General features: G+C 53.5%; 1 protein-coding gene across 2 annotated transcripts; it reads right to left on the bottom strand.

The window, feature by feature from the left end:
- Positions 1 to 3,167: 3,167 nt before the first annotated feature.
- On the bottom strand, positions 3,168 to 14,241 carry IFT46 (intraflagellar transport 46). Of its 2 annotated transcripts, none has more exons than XM_061551087.1 (12): positions 14,092 to 14,241; positions 12,712 to 12,802; positions 11,162 to 11,226; positions 10,038 to 10,117; positions 9,573 to 9,647; positions 8,821 to 8,914; positions 8,149 to 8,277; positions 7,717 to 7,835; positions 7,520 to 7,586; positions 6,863 to 6,923; positions 6,196 to 6,281; positions 3,168 to 3,717 (listed from the first exon to the last, which is right to left on the bottom strand). In XM_061551087.1, the coding sequence occupies exons 1-12, from the start codon at positions 14,182 to 14,184 to the stop codon at positions 3,622 to 3,624; spliced, it is 1,056 nt and encodes a 351-aa protein (XP_061407071.1). In that variant the 5' UTR covers positions 14,185 to 14,241; the 3' UTR covers positions 3,168 to 3,621. The 2 variants fall into 2 exon arrangements, with proteins under 2 accessions (XP_061407071.1, XP_061407069.1); XM_061551085.1 differs by having other exon boundaries at positions 10,038 to 10,120.
- Between the last annotated feature and the right edge of the window lie 6,401 nt (positions 14,242 to 20,642).

The following is a 20,642-nucleotide window of genomic DNA, read 5'->3' on the forward strand; positions in this document are numbered from 1 at the left end:
GTACAGGGCTAGGAGGTGTGGGGCTAGGAGGTACAGGGCTAGGAAGTGCGGGGCTAGGAGGTGCAGGGCTAGGAGGTACAGGGCTAGGAGGTACAGGGCTAGGAGGTGCGGGGCTAGGAGGTGCGGGGCTAGAAGGTGCAGGGCTATGAGGTACGGGGCTAGGAGGTACGGGGCTAGGAGGTGCAGGGCTAGGAAGTACAGGGCTAGGAGGTGCGGGGCTAGGAGGTGCGGGGCTAGGAGGTGCGGGGCTAGGAGGTGCGGGGCTAGGGGACACTTGGGGTGGTGGAGGGACTCGCCTCGAGTATCGCCGCCAGCCACTTGAGTCGCATCCGCACAGCGAAGTCTGCGGACTCTGAACCCGGAGTCTGCGGACTCTGAACCCGGAGCCTGGGGTCAGGAACCCGGAGCCTGGGGTCAGGAACCCGGAGCCTGGAGTCAGGAACCCGGAGCCTGGGGTCAGGAACCCGGAGCCTGGGGTCAGGAACCTGGAGCCTGGGGTCAGGAACCTGGAGCCTGGAGCTTGGGGTCAGGAACCCGGAGCCTGGAGCCTGGGGTCAGGAACCCGGAACCTGGAGCCTGGGGTCAGGAACCCGGAGCTTGGGGTCAGGAGCCTGGAGCCTGGGGTCAGGAACCCGGAGCCTGGGGTCAGGAACCCGGAGCCTGGGGTCAGGAGCCTGGAGCCTGGGGTCAGGAACCCGGAGCCTGGGGTCAGGAACCCGGAGCCTGGGGTCAGGAACCCGGAGCCTGGGGTCAGGAACCCGGAGCCTGGGGTCAGGAACCTGGAGCCTGGAGCTTGGGGTCAGGAACCCGGAGCCTGGAGCCTGGGGTCAGGAACCCGGAGCCTGGGGTCAGGAGCCTGGAGCCTGGGGTCAGGAACCCGGAGCCTGGGGTCAGGAACCCGGAGCCTGGGGTCAGGAACCCGGAGCCTGGGGTCAGGAACCCGGAGCCTGGGGTCAGGAACCCGGAGCCTGGAGCTTGGGGTCAGGAACCCGGAGCCTGGAGCCTGGGGTCAGGAACCCGGAGCCTGGGGTCAGGAACCCGAAGGCACGAGGAGGCGCGTGGTTGAGAGAAGCGAGCAGAGAGAGGCGTGGGGCGTCTGGAGGAGGCACGAGGACGCGTGTGGAAGCGAGGAGAGACGCGGAAAGAGGAAGAGACAGACAGCGTCCGTGGTGGGGGGGGGGGGGGAGACGCGGGTCCAGGGGGAACGGAGAGAGACGGCCAGAGAGACACTGCGAGACTCGAGGGAGACAAACAGGGACAGTCGCCTGGGGTCGAGGAACTCCTCGGGAGGCAGGGAGAGACACAGAGACACGGTGAGAGAGATAGACACAGAGACACGGTGAGAGACATAGACACAGAGACACGGTGAGAGACATAGACACAGAGAGACACGTGAGGAGAGACACGGAGAACCCCACAGGTACAGACAGGAGAGACACGGAGCACCCCACAGGGAGGCAGGGAGAGACACAGAGACACGGTGAGAGACATAGACACAGAGAGACACATGAGGAGAGACACGGAGCACCCCACAGGGAGGCAGGGAGAGACACAGAGACACGGTGAGAGACATAGACACAGAGAGACACATGAGGAGAGACACGGAGAGCCCCACAGGTAGAGACAGGAGTGAGAGACACGGTGAGAGACATCGACACAGAGAGACACGTGAGGAGAGCCACCCAGGTAGAGACAGGAATGAGAGACACGGAGAACCCCACGGGGAGACACATGAGCAGAGAGACCCAGGCAGGGACACAGGGACAGAGGCGGCGCTTGCTCACCTCCGTGCTCGCCTCCTGCCCCTCGACTCTTGCCGCGCCGTCTCTCTCGCTCCCCCGCCGCGTCTCTCTCGCCCAGGCTCCAGAGCTGCGCTTCTCTCCGCCCCGAGGGCGCCTCGCGGCCGCAAGAGCCCCGAGGGCGACTTCCATCCCCATAGCGACACTTGACGTCACCGCTACGGTGAGCGCGCGGCTGCGTAGGTCACGTGACACCAGGGGCGGCGGGGAGGGGGGTTTAGGGGGAAGGATGAGTCGATGCCTCTATGGGTTCTAGATTTGAAGCTTTCGTGACTGCAAGGATTCATACATACTCTTAGGTTTTTTCGGTAAAGTCACGTACGAAAAAATAAATAAATAATAATATATATTTTATACACATAATAGCAATAATAATAATAATAAAATAATATTTTTTTCTATTATTTATAAAATAAAATAATAATTGTATTTATATTATTATGTATTTCATTTATTTATTTACTTTCACCTAGGTGACTTTACCGAAAAAACCTAAGAATATGAGTCTATGGATTTCTGAGTCTGTGTCTCTGTGAGTCTATAGGTCTCTGTGAGTCTGTAGGTCTCTGTGGGTCTGTAGGTCTGAGTCTATGGGTCTCTGTGGGTCTCTGTGAGTCTGTAGGTCTCTGTGGGTCTGTAGGTCTCTGAGTCTATGGGTCTCTGTGGGTCTGTAGGTCTCTGTGAGTCTGTAGGTCTCTGTGGGTCTGTAGGTCTGTGAGTCTGTAGGTCTCTGTGGGTCTGTGAGTCTGTGGGTCTCTGTGAGCCTATGTCTCTGTGAGCGTGGCTCCGTGCATCGAGTCGTGGTCAAACAACTGCGCATAGGACCGTGCGCGCGCTGTTGATTTCACCATCACGGCGATTCTTATCACAGTCCCACAGCTGCTGCCAAACTCGCTCAGAGCGAGACTCGCTCGGGGAAATGAAAGTTCCTCTTCGGACCCGACGACGCCAGCTCGGCAAATTTCTCATCGTTGGCGTCACCCCATTCGGTTCTGGGTCCTGTGCACGTCAGCTCTCCGATGTGTTGTTTCGGGATTTGTGACCTCGTGTCGTTCGGCACGTCCAACGTTTCGCTCCACGTGGCAGGGACCTGCTTCAGGAACTGAATCCAAGCTCTCAGCAGCGTGGAGCGAAACGTCGGATGTCGTGCACGGCACAGAGTAAACCCACAATCACATTGACGAGCTGTGCAGCACAACCGCGACAGCCAGTAAAGGGGTGGGTGGCCAACACCACGCCCGGTCGCCTTTGTCTCCCTAATGGCGATGTTTACATTTCTCATCAGGTAATCAATATACACCCACACACATACTTTTACCACGCAGCCTATCTCACTATTTCCTTCTGTGGCCCATTGAGATGACGAGACATTTTTACTTCTGTTTATTTCATGAAAATAAAAGACGACAACAACAGTGCAGTGACACGAGAACGGTAGACGACGAAGGGGCGCAGGTGGGGAACGCAGAGAACACACGCACCTGCCAGGCGCGTGTGTGGCCATGCTGCTGGTGTGATGTGCCGCTGCCGTGGTGTGTTTGGTGTGCTGCTCGTATGGGGTCCTCATGGTACAATGTAGCGTGCTGCTAGTGTCATATCAGTGGTGTGTGGGGTGCATGATGCGATACTGGTGTTGGATGCTGCAGGTATGATGCAAATGTGCCACCGGTATGATATGCGTGGTGTGAATGGCATACCACAGGTGTGGTGTACCGTACTGCTGGTGTGGTTTTTATGGTGTGTGGGGTGGTGCTGGTATGATGCGGTGTGCTGGTGATGTAATGTGAGTGGTGTGTGTGTGGGAAAGTGGTGGGGAGCCTTCTCAGTCCACAGTCAGGGTCTCGGCCTCCGGCTCACTCGCCTGGGGGGCACTGCCAGCCTCACCCACGCCCCCCTTCTCAGCCAGCCACTTGAAGTGCTGCAACACAATCAATGACTCAGACAGGGACACAGACTTACACAGAGATCCACAGACTTGCATAGGTGCTCGCTAACAGAACTTGCCCCAATGGCCTATGCAGGCTACATGGGAGATCATTGTGCTTGTGTGAGGCCGCATAACACATATGGCAGCAGTCCATGCAATTGTAGTGGGTTCAAAACAGAGAGGAAACTTATCCGAGGCAACACGGGTTTATTTTAACAATTAACAGTTAACACAGAGGGTCACGGCCCCTCAAACCCGATACACGATGGAGAGTGTGCCCCCCAGTCTAATACGCCTCTTACAGGCTAATCTGAAAGTCCTCCCCGAGTGAAGCTGGAATCTTCACTGGTAATAAGCTTGAGCCGACCCTTGCCAGGGGCACGGCTCTGCCCTTAGGGCTCTTCAGTCTTCACTGGTATAGCTTTTAGAGCCGACACTTGCCAGGGGCACGGCTCTGCCCTTGGGGCTCTTCAGTCTTCACTGGTATAGCTTTTAGAGCCGACACTTGCCAGGGGCACGGCTCTGCCCTTAGGGCTCTTCAGTCTTCACTGGTATAGCTTTTAGAGCCGACACTTGCCAGGGGCACGGCTCTGTCCTTGTGGCTCTTCAGTCTTCATGAGGCTTCTTGTCTTCAGCTGGACGACGACTCCCGGACCGTCCAAAGGTCCGTCTTTTATACAGAGCCGTGGCTCGCTCCGCCCCGGCCACGCCTTCCTTCTCGAACCTTCGAAAAGGATCCGGGGATGATGTCATCCTCCAGCCCCCCTCCTGGGGTCTGGGGTCTGCCCCTCTTACACGCTGCTCCACAGGGTAACCGTTGGACCCTATGGCGCATCGACTCTCAGCACTGGGCTCAGCCCCTCTGTTGCCCCCTATTGACATGAGGCCGCCATTGCCGGCTACCGCATGAGAAGGGCGCATCCTGGCCCAATAAACACCGTGACACAATGATGGAACACAATGCAGTTGTGACGATGGTTGAGTGTGGTTGTATCGAGCGGTTAGTGTGGTTGTATCGAGCGTTTGAGTGTGGTTGTATTGAGTGGTTGAGTGTGTATTCTTGGTTCTTTCGGTAAAGTCACGTAGAAGGGAAACAATAAAATAATCTATATATATAAAATCGCGAATCTGTCTGTCTGTGTGTGTGTCTGTGTATCGGACCATACGCAGTTTCATTGGACGAAATGTCAGGGATTTGCGAGACACGATTGGTCCGGCGGTTGCCCCTGGCAACGGGTAGCGACGCATTCGCCGCGGGGTGGACGCCATTTTTAATTCCCGTTAAAAATAGGCGCACGCATTAACACGCGACTCTGAGGTAAATTCATCAAAGTTTCACGTCCTCTTCACTCCCCCCCCAACACAATGTGTGCAATTACTATTATAGGGTCGGTAGATTATAAAATTATAGCGATTAGACAGTATTATTGTAGCGCGGGGGGGGGGGGGGGGAACGGCACCCGTACCCAGCCTCAGCCGGGTGGGCAATTTAGGCGAGGCCGGAGGCTCTGCACGGTACTAGGCCTCGACACCCACCACGCGACTCTGAGGTAAATTCATCAAAGTTTCACGTCCTCTTCACTCCCCCGCCACCCCAATGTGTGCAATTACTATTATAGGGTCGGTAGATAATTAAATTACAGCGATTAGACAGTATTATTGTAGCGCGGGGGGGGGGGGGGGGTAACGGCCCCGGTACCCAGCCTCAGCCGGGTGGGCAATCTAGGCGAGGCCGGAGGCTCTGCACGGGACTAGGCCTCGACACCCCACCACACTATAGGCTGTACATATTACTGCACAGCGGCCGAGGAGATCGTGGCTGGGGGGGGGGGGGCAGGGGTAGCAGCCCATCTGTGTATATATGTAAGGTTATTAAGAAATATATTTTTCACCCGGGCAACGCCGGGTACTTATGCTAGTAAAAATATAAAACAATAAAATTCTCACGTTTTCACACCTGATGATGATTGCTTGTGTTGCAGTCAAAACGTCGTGATAATTTTATTGTTTTATATTTTTATTATTTTATTGTTTCCCTTATACGTGACTTTACAGAAAGAACCAAGACTATGAATTCCTGCAGTCACGAAAGCTTCAAATCAAAATTTATGGTTGAGTGTGGTTGTGTCACGTGGTTGAGTGTGGTTGTACCACGTGGTTGAGTGTGGTTGTGTCACGTGCTTGAGTGTGGTTGTGTCACGTGGTTGAGTGTGGTTGAGTCACGTGGTTGAGTGTGGTTGTATCACGTTGTTGAGTGTGCTTGTATTGAGTGGTTGAGTGTGATTGTATTGAGTGGTTGAGTGTGGTTGTATTGAGTGGTTGAGTGTGATTGTATTGAGTGGTTGAGTGTGGTTGTATTGAGTGGTTGAGTGTGACTGTATTGAGTGGTTGAGTGTGGTTGTATTGAGCTGTTGAGTGTGGTTGTATTGAGCTGTTGAGTGTGGTTGTATCGAGCGGTCGTCGTCTCACCTGTGAGTTCTTGAACTCGGAGTAGAGTGTGAAGAGCACGTGCAGCGCTTGCACGCGACTCTTGTACACCGGTACGTCCAAGATGGCTGCCCCAAACATAGCCACAGCACGATCACCACCACCACCACCAAAGACAAAATTCCACCTTACAGCCTCCACAGACTGTTGGGGCAAGTGCTGGTGCTATGCCCAACCACCTTTGTCTCCCCAAGTGCTCATTTACGCATCGCACCAGGTATTCACTCAGGGCAGAGTTTACCTAGGACAGGCCCAGGACCGGTTCAAATATTTATCACCAATGTCGGCCATAAGCAAGGAATAGAACTCGGGTCGCTGGGTCTGTAGTGCAATGCACTAACCAACGCACCACTACTCCTCACCAAACAACAACAACTTTTACTTCTACGGTCCTAAATCATGTGACCAAACAACTCAAAGCCCCGCACAGTGGGAATAGAACGATGTGGGGAAAGGGAGAAGCAGGGCCTGTCAAATATATGCGTTTTAACTCGTGATTTGAAGGCAAAAGGGAGGGGGGACTGGAATATGGGTGAATGCAAATCTAAATATTGAGGAAGAGTGGGAGGGAGGAGGGGAGGTGGCGAGGGAGGAGGGGAGGGGGCGAGGGAGGAGGGGAGGGGGCAGGGGAGGGCACCGGGGCACTCACCGCAGACCAGGTCCACGTACTGGGGCAGGTCACAGCTGACATCAGCCGAGGGGAGGCTGACCTGCACACGCGTCACCAGAATCATCATCGGCCAAACGTCAACACATCCCTCCCTCCCTCGAGAGTTGAAGGCATCATTCCCATGGTTGCTTATCTACATCCGTCTACATGCAGTGCTTTTGTAAATCACATCGAGTAATCCGGCAGCCTTATTTACACAATCCTGATTCCAAGAATGAGACCAAGAAGGTCGGAACTGATCCACGGTTTCCGTGCATATACAAATTCTGCTTGATGTTATTGGTTTGGCAAACCAATAGACTAAAAAGTGATATTTATTTTATTTACACGCAGACAGAACGGAGGCGGGGGGGCCAGCTTCCCAACCCCTGCCTCCTCGTGGCCCTTGAACTCACGGTCGGCTCTCTAGGAAGGATACCCGACACTCGACGACGCTTTCCTCCAAACATAAACAAACGACACAACCAGAAACGACGGACGCATGTTCCAGCGAGAGCACGTGCCAAAGTGCGGCACGTAAACGTATATGTGCTACGTGTGCTACGTGTGTGTGATCAGTGAATGCGCTCAGTGTGTGTGCTCAGTGTGTGAAAAGGTGAAGAAGATGAGGAATGTGGGGGTCGTGGTGCCACTCACTTTGGAGAGAAGCTCCTCAAACTCCGGGGGCCACTCCTGCATAAGGCTCTCGATGTCAGGCATCGGCCTGCACGCTCACACACACACGCACGGGCACACCTCCGTCATAAGCATGCGAGGCGACTGCTGATTGGGTGGGTGGGTGGCTGGGTGGGTGGCTGGGTGACTGGGTGGGTGGCTGGGTAGTTGTGCCGCACTTGGTGTAGTGCACGTTGGGTGGAGGCTTGGCTCGGTGGAGCTCGGAGATGCTCTCCACCCATGCCTCCAGCGTGCGCGGGTTCCTCTCTGCCTCCTCCACACTCCGCACCTTCACATGCTGCACGTGCAAGCCCCACCGCCAGACAACCACACCACCGACAGACAACCACACCACCGCCACACCGCGTCAATATACACACCACGTCAATACACGTGCCATGACTCACAACAACTGTGTGTCTATATCTGTGTGTCTGTATGTTTGTGCATCTCTGTTGTGTGACTGTGTCTGACAGCGTAACTGTGCATGTCTCTGTATGATGGTCTGTGTGTGTTTACAGCCTGAAAACGCTCCAAGGGAGAAATTAGTTTTGTGTGCGAGCGCACGCGAGTGCGTTGTTATGAGCGCGTGCGCAAGTGTGCGTACGTACAGGAGTGGCGTGTTGCTTGGAGTTCTCCGTGAGCCACAGCGTGAGCACGGTGGGGTCGGACTGACGCGCGCACGGCTCGTCGAGACCCGTGAGACCCAGCGTGTCTGGCTTGCCATCTGGAGGAGGCACCTACACACACAGAACCCCCAGATAGCTGTTAACAGGCAGTCGAGGCAAGTGGCCAACAACAACTCCGGCCACCATCGACTCCCCAAAACTAATGCCTACTGCACCAGGTACTCATTTAAAGGTCACATGGACTTCGGGGAGGCCCAGGAATGGATCAGATATTTATCGCCAAAATTGGCCGTGAGCGGTATCGAACTCGGCTCACTGGGTTCGTAGTGCAGCGCGCTAACCGCTGCACTACTATTCCCGGGAGACGCACACGTAGACAGACACACAGACACATAAGACAGATACACACCACACACACAGATGCAAAAGACAGATACACACACCCACACATACATACATACAGACACACAGACAGACACCAAAACCCCTTCCATTACTTCGACCACTCCCACCAATACCACCACTCCCACTACCACCGACATCACCACTCCAATCACCACCACTACTACTCCCACTACCACCACAACCGACCGAGCTCCCTCACCACCACTGCGCCCCGCCGTGTGACGGGGATGGGAGAGGAGAGAAAAGCACCTTGAGGAAGGCGTCGATGTCGCCCACGGCCGGGATGAAGTCTGGGATGAACGGCTTCAGTTTCATGTCCAGCTCGATCGTCTGAGGGGTGTACCTGCATGCACGCAGCGCGCACGCACCCCCCAGACGCAGCATGCATTACAGGGGGCACAGCGCACATGCGGGCACACGCATTGCAAGGGGGCATAGTGGCCATTGGGACAATAAACTCATGGTAATACTTTATTATAATATTTTAGGTGATTGTGGCCATGCAACCCAAACTATGGACCGTAAAGTAACCCACTGTAGCCTAAACAAACGTTGTTATTTATTTTGTTAATAGTTTTTTATCACTATTTGTGGCTGCACCTCTGACGCACTCTGTTCTGTTGCTGTCAGTTCCTGCTTATGGATTACTATGACATCCTTGCTCTTGTTCTGTGTTGATGCAACACGAATCTTGCTTGAAAACTAGTTGGGTAACTAACTGTCTGCATGGGACTTTCTGCGTAATAAACATTAATCGATTGACCACTGTTGACTTCCCCACACAAAGTGGCACTCAATTTATCAATCCCAAAGGGATGATGGGCCGAGTCAACCCCAACAAGGGATTGGAACTCGCAACATTCCAATTGCAAAGCTCAACCCTGATCAGCCTCTAAGATCTGAGACGATCATGTCAATTCAGAGTGATAACATCGCAGACTGAGCGAACCTGAGAAGGGAGAGCCAAGCCCGTGGCCCGGGTGAGCGTCGAGTGAGCTCACCTGGTGATGTACTGGAACAGCTCCTTCACTTCCGCAGACACGGCCAGGTGCTCGTAATCTGCAGGGTCGTACGCGCTGCACGCACACGCGTAAACGTGAATGCACATGGAATGCGTACGCAACGCGGGTGTGTGCGTGTATGTATGCGGGTTTTCAGGAGTGGCGGCACAATGGTTAGTGTGCTGCGCTACAACCCTGGCGACCCGAGTTCGGTTCCCGCTCACGGCCAACACCAGTGACGATTATCTGAACTGGTCCTGGGCCTCCCCTAGGTCGACTCAGCTTCAAATAAGTACCTGGTGCAATATGTAAACATCAGCACTGGGGAGATAACGGCGGCCGGGCGAGGTACTGTCCACCCACCCTCTCGTGTGCCGTGCCGGCCTTCATCGATGCTTGCCGACAGCACTTGCCCGAGCAGTCTGTGAAGAATATATATCTTTGTCTTGTGTGTGCATGTGGTACCCTTCGGGAGGGGCTCCGTGCATTCTGTCTTCTTCAGATTCGGACTCCTCCGACTCCTCATCAGAGTCTTCCTCATGGCTCTTCTTCACAGGCACGTAGGCACACGTCAGCAGGCCAAGGGGCCACCATTAGTCTCGCGCTGCTGGAGTGCAGTACCCACTAACTCCGCGGACACGATGACAATGGTAGTGATGAGATATACCAGCCGTAAGACATTACTACAGGTACAGGACTGGTTCAGATATCTCTCATCGCCAATGCCAGCTGTGGCTGTATATTGAATTCAGGTCACTGGATTCATAGAGAGGCGTGCTAGCCTCCACCGCTGTACCCAAACTAACGTTATCATGCCCATTACTATCCACTCGGGTGGCTCAGCAGTAGAGCTAGCAACTCACAATCAGAAGGTTACGAGTTTAAATCCTTCCAGGGTCGATAAAATATGTACTACGTTGTAGTGAAGTCAACAGTGGTTGTCATATGGATAGACTCGCCCCCACCATAGTAATGTGGAAAAGTCATCACTGGCTCAGGGCTGTTAACAGGAGATGAGAACCAATGCCTCAATGCTCATATGAGCAGGAAATAACTTTGCAGAGTACTATAAGAAGTAAAAGTCACGTAGGTAAAAAATTAAAATAAATTAAATCACGACGTTTCGGGCGCAACACAAGCGTCCTTCTTCAGGTGGGGACAACTTAGCTTAAGCACACCGCTTAAGTGTGGACACACTTAAGCGGTGTGCTTTCGATAAGTTGTCCCCACCTGAAGAAGGACGCTTGTGTTGCGCCCGAAACGTCGAGATTTAATTTATTTAAATTTTTTACCTACGTGATTTTACCCAAAAAACCAAAGAGTATGAATCCTTGCAGTCACGAAAACTTCAAATCTAGAATTATAAGAAGTAACTATGGAAATTAACATTCTAACGGATAAAAGGCTGCTTGGAACAATGAGCAGCATCCCTGCCATAGACTGCAGGAGCAGGCGAGGTGTGGAGAGGAGCGCGAGTGCTGGCCGCCCTGGCCTTGCCGCCTGCCCTCTCCCCTTCGCCATTCACTGCCCCGTGTGCTCCCCACCCTGTTCTCCATGTGCTGCCCCGTTCTCCGTCTGGGGCCGCTCACCTGGGCGTCATCGTCATCGCTGGCCTCCGACATCTTGGAGCGCCGTTCTGCACTTGGTTCTCGGGCTGGGGTCACACGGGAGTCACACGGGGTCACGCGATCGAGGATAATAATGTGCATTTATAATAATACAACAATGAGCTCTACTTGCACGCTGCACAGCATCGGTAACTCTCGGAGAGCGATAACGACTCGGAGGTGCGAGGAGGAACCGCAGGCGAGCGGGAAGGCAGCAGCAGCTCAAAGTTCTGCGGTCCTCGATAAAGGAATTATCGGTCAAGTAATGAGTGTTCATACACACGTGGGAGGAAACCAGAGCACCCGGAGAAACCTCACGCATGCGAGGGCGCGACACTCTATGCTATACAGAAAGGACAGATGATATTAGTCCACATTTTCTGTACTATCTCCTCCTGGTGAGCCAGGATATGGCACCTCGATCTCCAAGGGAAGGGAGTTTCGCAGCATTTGTGTGATCCACGAACCCTCGCTACCTCCACTGTGCTGGATTACAAGCCGGGTGCATCGCCACCACTGCCTCAGTATATCAAAGGACCTTACAACACGTCTCATCTCAACCCTTGCAAGGGCCTGCTGTACTCCAGACAAGGGGACCTCCTGGTGGCAGCTGTCCCTGTGCGGAAAAGGTGAATGCAACACCGGCCTGAAAATGGGCATTAGTCTGCCAGTAGGGGGGGCGATGTTGCCCCCACTTCCCCCCTAAAGTTTAAGCTACAAAGGATAGCTTTAAATGTAAAATCAAAGTGTCCCTCTAAATAAAACATTCAACAAATGATTCATAGTATATATGCCTTAGTTCACTACACACTGGATCTGAGTAGAATGCCACTGTGCTCCAGGTTCAATATTGTAAATTGTTATCAGCATTGTGTGAGTATCATCACATTACTGGTGGACAGATGGTGTTAGAGCACCGCTGGGCAGATACGAAGGCGAGTGTGAGTGGCGACGTAGCGTTACATACTGCCCCACTGACATACATTTCTGCAGTCAAGTGAGATGTTTAAGCCAGCCCAACCTATCCCTTACCCTTTCCTTAACCCTACCCAACCCCATCTCCTAAACCTATCCTTAACGTAACCCTATCCCTAGTGTTATCCTTAGCCTAACACTTTACTCGAACCCTATCCTTAAGCTAACCTATCCCCAACCCCTACACTTAACCCAACATCATCCACTAGCCCAGGGGTCGATAACCTCCGTCTCTTTAAGGGCTGCTTCGTGACCGTTACTTATTAAGGACCACCGCCTCGCATTCATGTGCATTGGGGCTCTTGAAATAATGAGTTCTTGTTACCGAATTCGATCGCCACCCCCTGCACTAGCCCCACACTATCCCGAACCCCAACTCAACCTTATCCCTAAACATATTCCGAACGCAACCATATCTCTACACCCCGTTGTCCTACGCAGTTACGCGACACCCATCAACGAACACGCCCAGTAGTCTGTCCCTTGAGCCCCAGGACCGAAGAACTGTGACTGGTGGTCGCGGTGTGTCTCAGATCGGCGGGAGCAGCGACGGTCACCTGCGGTCTGTCGCGGCGTCGGCGTCTCCACCTCCTCTGTGTCCGTCACGTCGAGGCTCTCGTCGTACGGCTGGTCGCTCACCAGCTTGGTCTGCAACGACGACGCCGGACCACGCCGTCAACCACGCGCCACCATCGCCCCACACCGCGCTGCCCGATCCCACACCACACGCTCTTGCCACAATGAGGCCCCAGCGGACCGCGCTGTTGATCCCCCGTCCCGGTTTAGCCGCGCCGCACGATGCCACGACCCACAACCGCACCACCACCCCGCCGCAGTGCCGTCTATTCGACTGTGCCGACGAAGCCGCGGCGACAGGGCGGGTGGTGACAGCGCGCAGTCATTGCCGGCAGTGCGGAGAAGACTCAAGCCAACAGCGGATAGGGCAAGGTTCACGGTGATGAATGAACAGGAGCAGACATCAATGTTGCGTCCATCGCGTAACGGCAACCAGTGGCTGTCCCTTGCCGTGCCCCCTGCCGTGAGCCCTGCCCCGACACACTGGAGCCGTGCCCCCTGTGCCCTCCTGCCCTGCCCCAACACACTGGGGCCGTGCCCCCTGTGCTGGAGCCCTGCCCCGACACACTGGGGCCGTGCCCCCTGTGCTGGAGCCCTGCCCGATCCACTGGGGCCATGCCCCCTGTGCTGGAGCCCTGCCCCGACACACTGGGGCCATGCCCCCTGTGCTGGAGCCCTGCCCCGACACACTGGAGCCGTGCCCCCTGTGCCCTCCTGCCCTCCCCAACACACTGGGGCCGTGCCCCCTGTGCTGGAGCCCTGCCCGATCCACTGGGGCCATGCCCCCTGTGCTGGAGCCCTGCCCCGACACACTGGAGCCGTGCCCCCTGTGCCCTCCTGCCCTCCCCAACACACTGGGGCCGTGCCCCCTGTGCCCTCCTGCCCCGTAAACTTCAGAAGTTGCCCCGTACACCGAGTTGGGGAGCGGTGGCGCAGTGAGTAGCGCACCGCGCTCCGAACCTGGCGAGCCGATTTCCATTCCCGCTCACGACGGGGAGCAGTGGACACGAATATTTTAACCGGTCACGGGTCTCCCTTAGGTCAACTCAACCTTAAAGATGAGTTCCAGGTGCAGTGTGTGTCAACATCAGCACTGGGGAGACAGCGGCGGGCGGGCCACCCACCCACCCCCTCGTGTCGGCCTTCGTAGTGCTGCTACTCGCTAACAGCACTTGCCCCAGCAGTCTGTTCAGGCTACACGGGGGACCTTTGTCTTGTGTACACTGGAACCTTGCGCCCTGCTGCCTTTGCTCCAGCTCTGACGTTGGCCGCCTCCCTCTACCGTGGCCGCGGCGCTGCCCCCTTTAATGAAGGGGAGCCCTGCTTGGCCGTGCCCCGTGCCCCGTGCCTCGCCCCGTCACCTGCTGGAGCTGCCCTCCTCCTCCTGCTGCTGCTGCTCCTCGTCCTCCTCCTCCTCCTGCTCCGTTGCTGCCCGGGGGCGCCGACGCCGCCATGCGCTGCCCTGGGCCTGACCCCCACGCCGTGACCCTGCGCCGCGATTGGCCCGCGAGCGTCACGTGGTGCCCACCAACGCGCCTTGCCCCGCCCCGCGAGACGCGCCCGTTGCCGTGGCGACAGCGGCTGCGTGTTTCCGTGGCAACGAAACAGCGTCCAGAGCAGGACGATGATAACGTTTGTTTATTTATTCTGGAGGAATCCGATGAGCTATGAAGCTCTTTTTCTCACAGATGTCCAATAGGGGCTGGTCAGAACGTTACAACAACAAACAATACAGGAGTGCAAAGTATAGGAAATGTAAACAAATCACTTTAAAAAAATATACACATATAAAACTAAACGATATTTGTATTACCACGCAAAGCCTAACCTATTTTAACCTATTTTCAGAAGCAACCTGGTCACAAGTGATAGCTCAACAAAGTGGCGTATCATGTGGAAATGTATAGCAGCGAAATTATCTAAATGCATCTTTCTAAATGTTGAGGGAGAACACGCAAACTGCAAAGACACAGGCGTCAGACAATATACACATTCTCTCCCACATGTGCCCAGCCACACACATTTTACATATTGTGTGTGTACACATCCCAACAGCCGGCTTCGAGACTCAGTTTATCATCATCATCAGCAGCAGCAGCAGAGCGAGGCGCTCCCCGCCTGTAAACATCTGGAGTCTGACTCTGTTGATGAGACGCTAATAGTTGAAACCATGTCCCGAGTTTTGATTGTGTTGTTAATCAAGTGCTTCTGATACGATGCACTCCCAGACGCAAGGCCGTGTACGGCTAGTGGGATGTGTAAAGCAAATCATTCTAATACTGGTAGGAACCTCCTGGTTCCACCAGCCCACAGGGGATTATTGTGTCCGTCCGTCGTGCATCAAAAAATTGGGAGGGGTGGGGCTGGGTGGAGAGGGGAGGGTGGGGAGGGGCTGTGTGGGCTGGGTGGGGGGTGGGAGGGGTGGGGCTGGGTGGGCAGGGGCTGGTCACCCCGTGGTGCCCTTATAAAACTCAACGTTTAACCTACTCACGCCGGCTTGTGCCCGCCCTCACAGCGGGGCATATTTGCGGAATACACCACGCCGCCGTTGACCCTGCAGGCCATTGACCGAGCAACCCAACGTTCCTACCAGCTCCCTCCGCAGGAATGTGTTTTGTTGATGTGGAGGGACGAATGTGGGCAGGGGAGGATGCGAATTGTCCACACGGACCCAGCGAAGATACCAATGTTGGCCCAACGCTCCACGTTTACTCGAGAAGACGACTGGTGGCTTTCATCCAGCAGTGGATTGATCATGGCTGATGATGACACGGCTGCAGATACAGTGTAGGCTGCTCATGTTCAGTATTATTAAAGCAGTCTCCATCCCTGTTTAGAATTCTCCATCAATCTAACAAAATAATAAACATTGGGCAATGCTGCTTATTGAACGGGCTCAACAAATAGGACATTATCTTAATAGCAACACCCACGAATAACTCAGTAGACAGCGTGAGCCCAACGTTGGCCAGCACCACGCCCAACCGTCTTTGTCTCCCGAGTGGCGATGTTGACACACCGCACCAAATACTCATTTGAGGCTGAGTCGACCTAGGGGAGGCCCAGGACCGATTTAGATCACGGCCACTGGTGTTGGCCGTGATCGGGAGTGGAACTTGGGTAGGGCGGGTTCATAGTGCAGCGCGCTAACCGCTCCACCACCGCTCCCCACCCACACATATACAAACATCACACTGTCACCCTCACACCCCTCTATAAACACTTGCCAGCGACGTCTAAACCTTGCCAGTGATTTAGCTCCAAAACAACTGTACCCCCTCATCGCCATCATCACCGGCCATGAGCTATCCATCGCTGGATGAAGGCCTTCCCAAAGTCATGGCCATCTCTCACGGCCCCCTGGCAATGCTGCTGCTGCTTCACTTGCCTGCCGCTCCGTCGTTAGTCGCGACCACCGGCCCTCATCGCTACTCGGCATGACCCAGTGATCACGGAACGTTGGGTCAACGTTGCGTGTTTACTGGGGTCGCGCCCTGCCCAAGCACACTGCCTTTCCTTGAGGGTCAAATCCGCACAAGTCGACCTGTGCGTGACCCCTTCCTCCACGTGCTGCTCTTCCACTCGGCGTCATTCCAAGCGTGCACCTCACCGCGCTTGTCTGCGCACGTTAAACACCGTGTTCCATTTTATTATTTGTGGATGTCCATCACTCAGATTTGTTTGTCACAGCGGGCAATGCAGCACCCATTGAAACCCGACCTCTTTAATCACTTTCCAGAGTTGCTTTGCATCCGCTCTGATCCCGGGCTGCCTTCAGCAACTGCCCTTGGAGAGCGCACTCTGCTGTCTCCCCCAGACGGGCCACTCCGACAGACGTCTCCATTTGTTTGAAGCCATCTTTCCCAGTAAACACGCCAACGTTGAGCCAACGTCGGGACAATGCTGGCGTGCGGTTGGAAACGTTGGCTCAACGTTGGCCAAATGTTCCATGTTCACTCGGTGCCAGTCGCTTAATCACCGTCATTAAACATTTCCGCGTGTTCTGCAGCTGTAGAGTTAACATCGTCTGCTCTAAATATTAAATTGATTTATTTTCCCAGGTAAGAAAGCCATTTTTCAAAAAGCTAAACTTTTCAGGACCGGGCCCTCTCCCGCCACAGGAGTTTCTAGTTCTAGATTTGAAGTTTTCGTGACTCCAAGGATTCATACTCTTTGTTTTTTTCGGTAAAATCACGTAGGTAAAAAAATAAAATAAGTGAAAAAACAACTCAATTAAATCACGACGTTTCGGGCGCAACACAAGCGTCCTTCTTCAGGTGGGGACAACGTAGCGAAAGCGCAACCGCTCGAAACGTCGTGATTTAATTCAGTTGTTTTTTCATTTATTTCATTTTTTACCTACGTGACTTTACCGAAAAAAACAAAGAGTAGGATTTTCTAGATCCACCACTGCTCGCCTCCTTGCTGACCATCGTGGTAAAGTGTGGTCAAAGAATAAACTCCCCCACGACCCACACGGTGTGGGAAAGGGCGACCCTCATCCAGCAGTGGAATTGGCAAGAGACGAGCCGTCTCTGTACGAGAATGACTGTCCAACGCGGTCCCATTGGCAGCTGGGACTGGGATGGGAGCCGTGAGCCCACGAGGTGGCGCTGTAGCACGCGCAACTGTTGATTCATTGTGATGTGAAGAAACAAACACTCGACGACCTTAACGTCTTAACTAATTGCCCTGGCGCTATATCTGAAGATGAATTGGGTTTATTACCTTGCCAGCTGAGAGATCGCGAGCTCGTGTTTGTTACGGAAGCCCCTGTTCATCCCTCGTGTTACTGAGGCTTGTTGAATACGTACTTGTGTTGAACTCGTGACTTGTGTTGAACACGTGACTTGTGAGCCACACTCCGCCGGTTCTATCTCCCGGCGCGCCAGTTCAAACAATGGGGGCGAATTTCGCAAATCCCACCCCCCTCACGCACCTCCCACCCATCCCAACTCATCCCACGGCAGCAGTATAAATGTAATAATATGGGTTTTCCCCTTTTTTCTGCCAACAAAACTGAAACCTTTTTACGAGGATTCATGTCTGCGTTAACCACAATACTTGCAGTCAAAATGCAAACAAAAAACATACTATGATAATATATGCATTGTCCTTTAAACTGATTGGTCCACACCAAATACAATGCATTTATTATCATAGTATGTTTTTTGTTTGCATTTTGACTGCAAGTATTGTGGTTAATGCAGACATGAACCCTCGTAAAAAGGTTTCAGGTTTGTTGCCAGAAAAAAGTGGAAAACCCCTATTATTATATTTTGGTACTGGCAAAGGAGATCTAATGATGAGACAGTATAAATGTGTTCACCCCAGCTAAGTCTATGATCGGCATGCAAGTCGCGTGTGGCGGGATAAAGTGTGGGTAATTCACACCTCTTCCAAGCCTTCTGTCCAGCGTGAAAGAGTAGACCAAATACCCTCTGCAGGGGCTCTCCAGAGCTCCCTCCTAGTGACGACCCTTGCGCCAGCAGTGGCGTGAGCCAGCAGTTGCAGGGCTGCACCTTTGACCGTCTCTAATTAAGGACTGATGGTAATGAGCCAGATCTCTCGAGATTTCAAAACAGATGTACATGACAGCACTGTATCAATATACTGCTGGATCAAGGCATCTCCACGCCGTGTAAGTTGTGGGGAGATTGTTTGACCATACTTCACCACGCTGGTCAATGAGGGTTGGTTAGGGGGTGGTGAGAGGGAGGAGTGCACAACCGAGTCAGATATCGCCACTGAAGTTAGCCGTGGCAGCGAATTAATTGAACTCGGGCAGCCTGGTTACATTGATGGACTACACAGTGCGCATATCACTGCGCCACCGCTCCGCCCGCTGTAAGCTCAGCTCGTTTCAAGTGTCAAGTTGATTTTGTGTAACCAGGGTGAGAAGTCAAGAGACCAGAAAAGGAATCTCATGTGTAAGAGTGACTTGGGTCACCACAATGACAAAGGCAACAACTTGGAATCACAGCAGCAATGAGAAGGCAAAACGCCTCCTTCACTTACAAGTGTTCCCCGTGCACTCCCAGAAGGTCACCACGTGTAGCTAATGGGATGGATAAATAAATACGTTAATATTTGTTTATGTGGTGGGACAGATGTGGGTAGAAGGTGAATGTCCTGCTTATTTGTTATATTCATAGGATACGAGGCCACAATGAAGCAAAGAGAATTGACAGGAAAATCAACCAAACAGAAATTAGCGTAAAATCTGAGAGAATGTCAGGTCGGCAGCGCAGTTGTGGCACGTGCGCCTCGCAGCTAGAGGGCCCTGGGTTCGACTACTCAGGCACCAGTCTGTGTGGAGTCTGTGTGTTCTCCGCCTGTTCTGCAGGCTATGAGAATGTGAGTCGTTGTCTTTGTGTGTGAGAGTGTGCTCAAGTTGGCACAGTAGGGGGCACAGGTGATGCATCAGCCAGTCGTCTCAGTCAGTCCACCCATGGCACCTGGGTCTGCCCCGTGACCTCCTGCCAGAGGGCGTTCGACACTTCACGTGGCCTCAACGTGCACCGAGCCTGGCACAAGCGCCGTGGTGACGTCACTGTAACTTAGTGGCGAATGGCGGTTGTTGTTGTTGAGTGTGTGACTGGAGTTTTTTGTATATTCTCCCCGTGTTCTGCAGAGTGTGAGAGAGTGAGCGTGTGTATGGATGAGTGTGCGGAGTTTGTATTCTCTCCCACTGTTAGCATGGGTTTCCTCCGGGTCCTCCGGTTTCCTCCTATAGCCCCCCCCCCACTCAACGTAAATGTAATTGGCCAAACAACATCCTAAATGCTGACAAATCACCTGCAGAATACTTAATTGAGATCACACAACATCAGCAACATCGAATCTCCACCCCTACTGTAAAACCTTGGTAGGACCCTCCTGGAAAAGTAGTCTTAAGACTCAGTAAGGCTTTACTTTCATAAACAAGCATCGTGTTAGAAACATCATAAAAAACCATGCGCAGGTCTCCTAGCGTCGTGGAGGGGCCCTCAAGGATGAGTGGTGGCGAGACGGCGGCCTCACAGCGATCGCTCAGCCGCCGCTTGCAATCACTGTTCTTCATCTGCTCAAGAATCACAGATGTGTCACGGAGACACGCTGGGGGCTCTTGCGGTCAGATTGAGGCGTGCCAAGGAGGTGAGACGCGGCTTAGGTTGAACACGTGGCCATTATGTAACGCGGTGGGGGGGGGGGGGCTTCACAGCGCTCACACAAGGTGGCACGGATCTCTTGATGTGGCACACAGATCTTGAGGTGGGACACACAGATCTTGATGTGGCACACAGATCTTGAGGTTGGGACACACAGATCTTGAGGTAGCACACAGATCTTGAGGTGGGACACACAGATCTTGAGGTAGCACACAGATCTTGAGGTGGGACACACAGATCTTGATGTGGCACACAGATCTTGAGGTGGGACACACAGATCTTGATGTGGCACACCGATCTTGAGGTGGGACACACAGATCTTGAGGTAGCACACAGATCTTGAGGTGGGACACACAGATCTTGAGGTGGGACACACAGATCTTGATGTGGCACACAGATCTTGAGGTGGGACACACAGATCTTGATGTGGCACACAGATCTTGAGGTTGGGACACACAGATCTTGAGGTAGCACACAGATCTTGAGGTGGGACACACAGATCTTGAGGTAGCACACAGATCTTGAGGTGGGACACACAGATCTTGATGTGGCACACAGATCTTGAGGTGGGACACACAGATCTTGATGTGGCACACAGATCTTGAGGTGGGACACACAGATCTTGAGGTAGCACACAGATCTTGAGGTGGCACACAGATCTTGAGGTGGGACACACAGATATTGAGGTGACACACAGATCTTGATGTGGCACACAGATCTTGAGGTGGGACACACAGATCTTGAGGTGACACACACAGATC

Source organism: Lethenteron reissneri, chromosome 13 (assembly GCF_015708825.2).
Source record: "Lethenteron reissneri isolate LAM-NWPU_2019-01 chromosome 13, ASM1570882v1, whole genome shotgun sequence".
In the NCBI taxonomy this organism is placed as follows: Eukaryota; Metazoa; Chordata; class Hyperoartia; order Petromyzontiformes; family Petromyzontidae; genus Lethenteron; species Lethenteron reissneri.

Bases quoted from the DNA above. Each gene is read 5' to 3' on its own strand.
- IFT46 (XM_061551085.1), bottom strand. From the start codon at position 14,184: ATGGCGGCGTCGGCGCCCCCGGGCAGCAACGGAGCAGGAGGAGGAGGA. The intron at 10,121-11,161 runs GTGAGCGGCCCC...GTGCCTGTGAAG, and splicing joins GCGATGACGATGACGCCCAG to AAGAGCCATGAGGAAGACTC. The intron at 6,282-6,862 runs GTGAGTGCCCCG...TGTTTGGGGCAG, and splicing joins GTACGTGGACCTGGTCTGCG to CCATCTTGGACGTACCGGTG.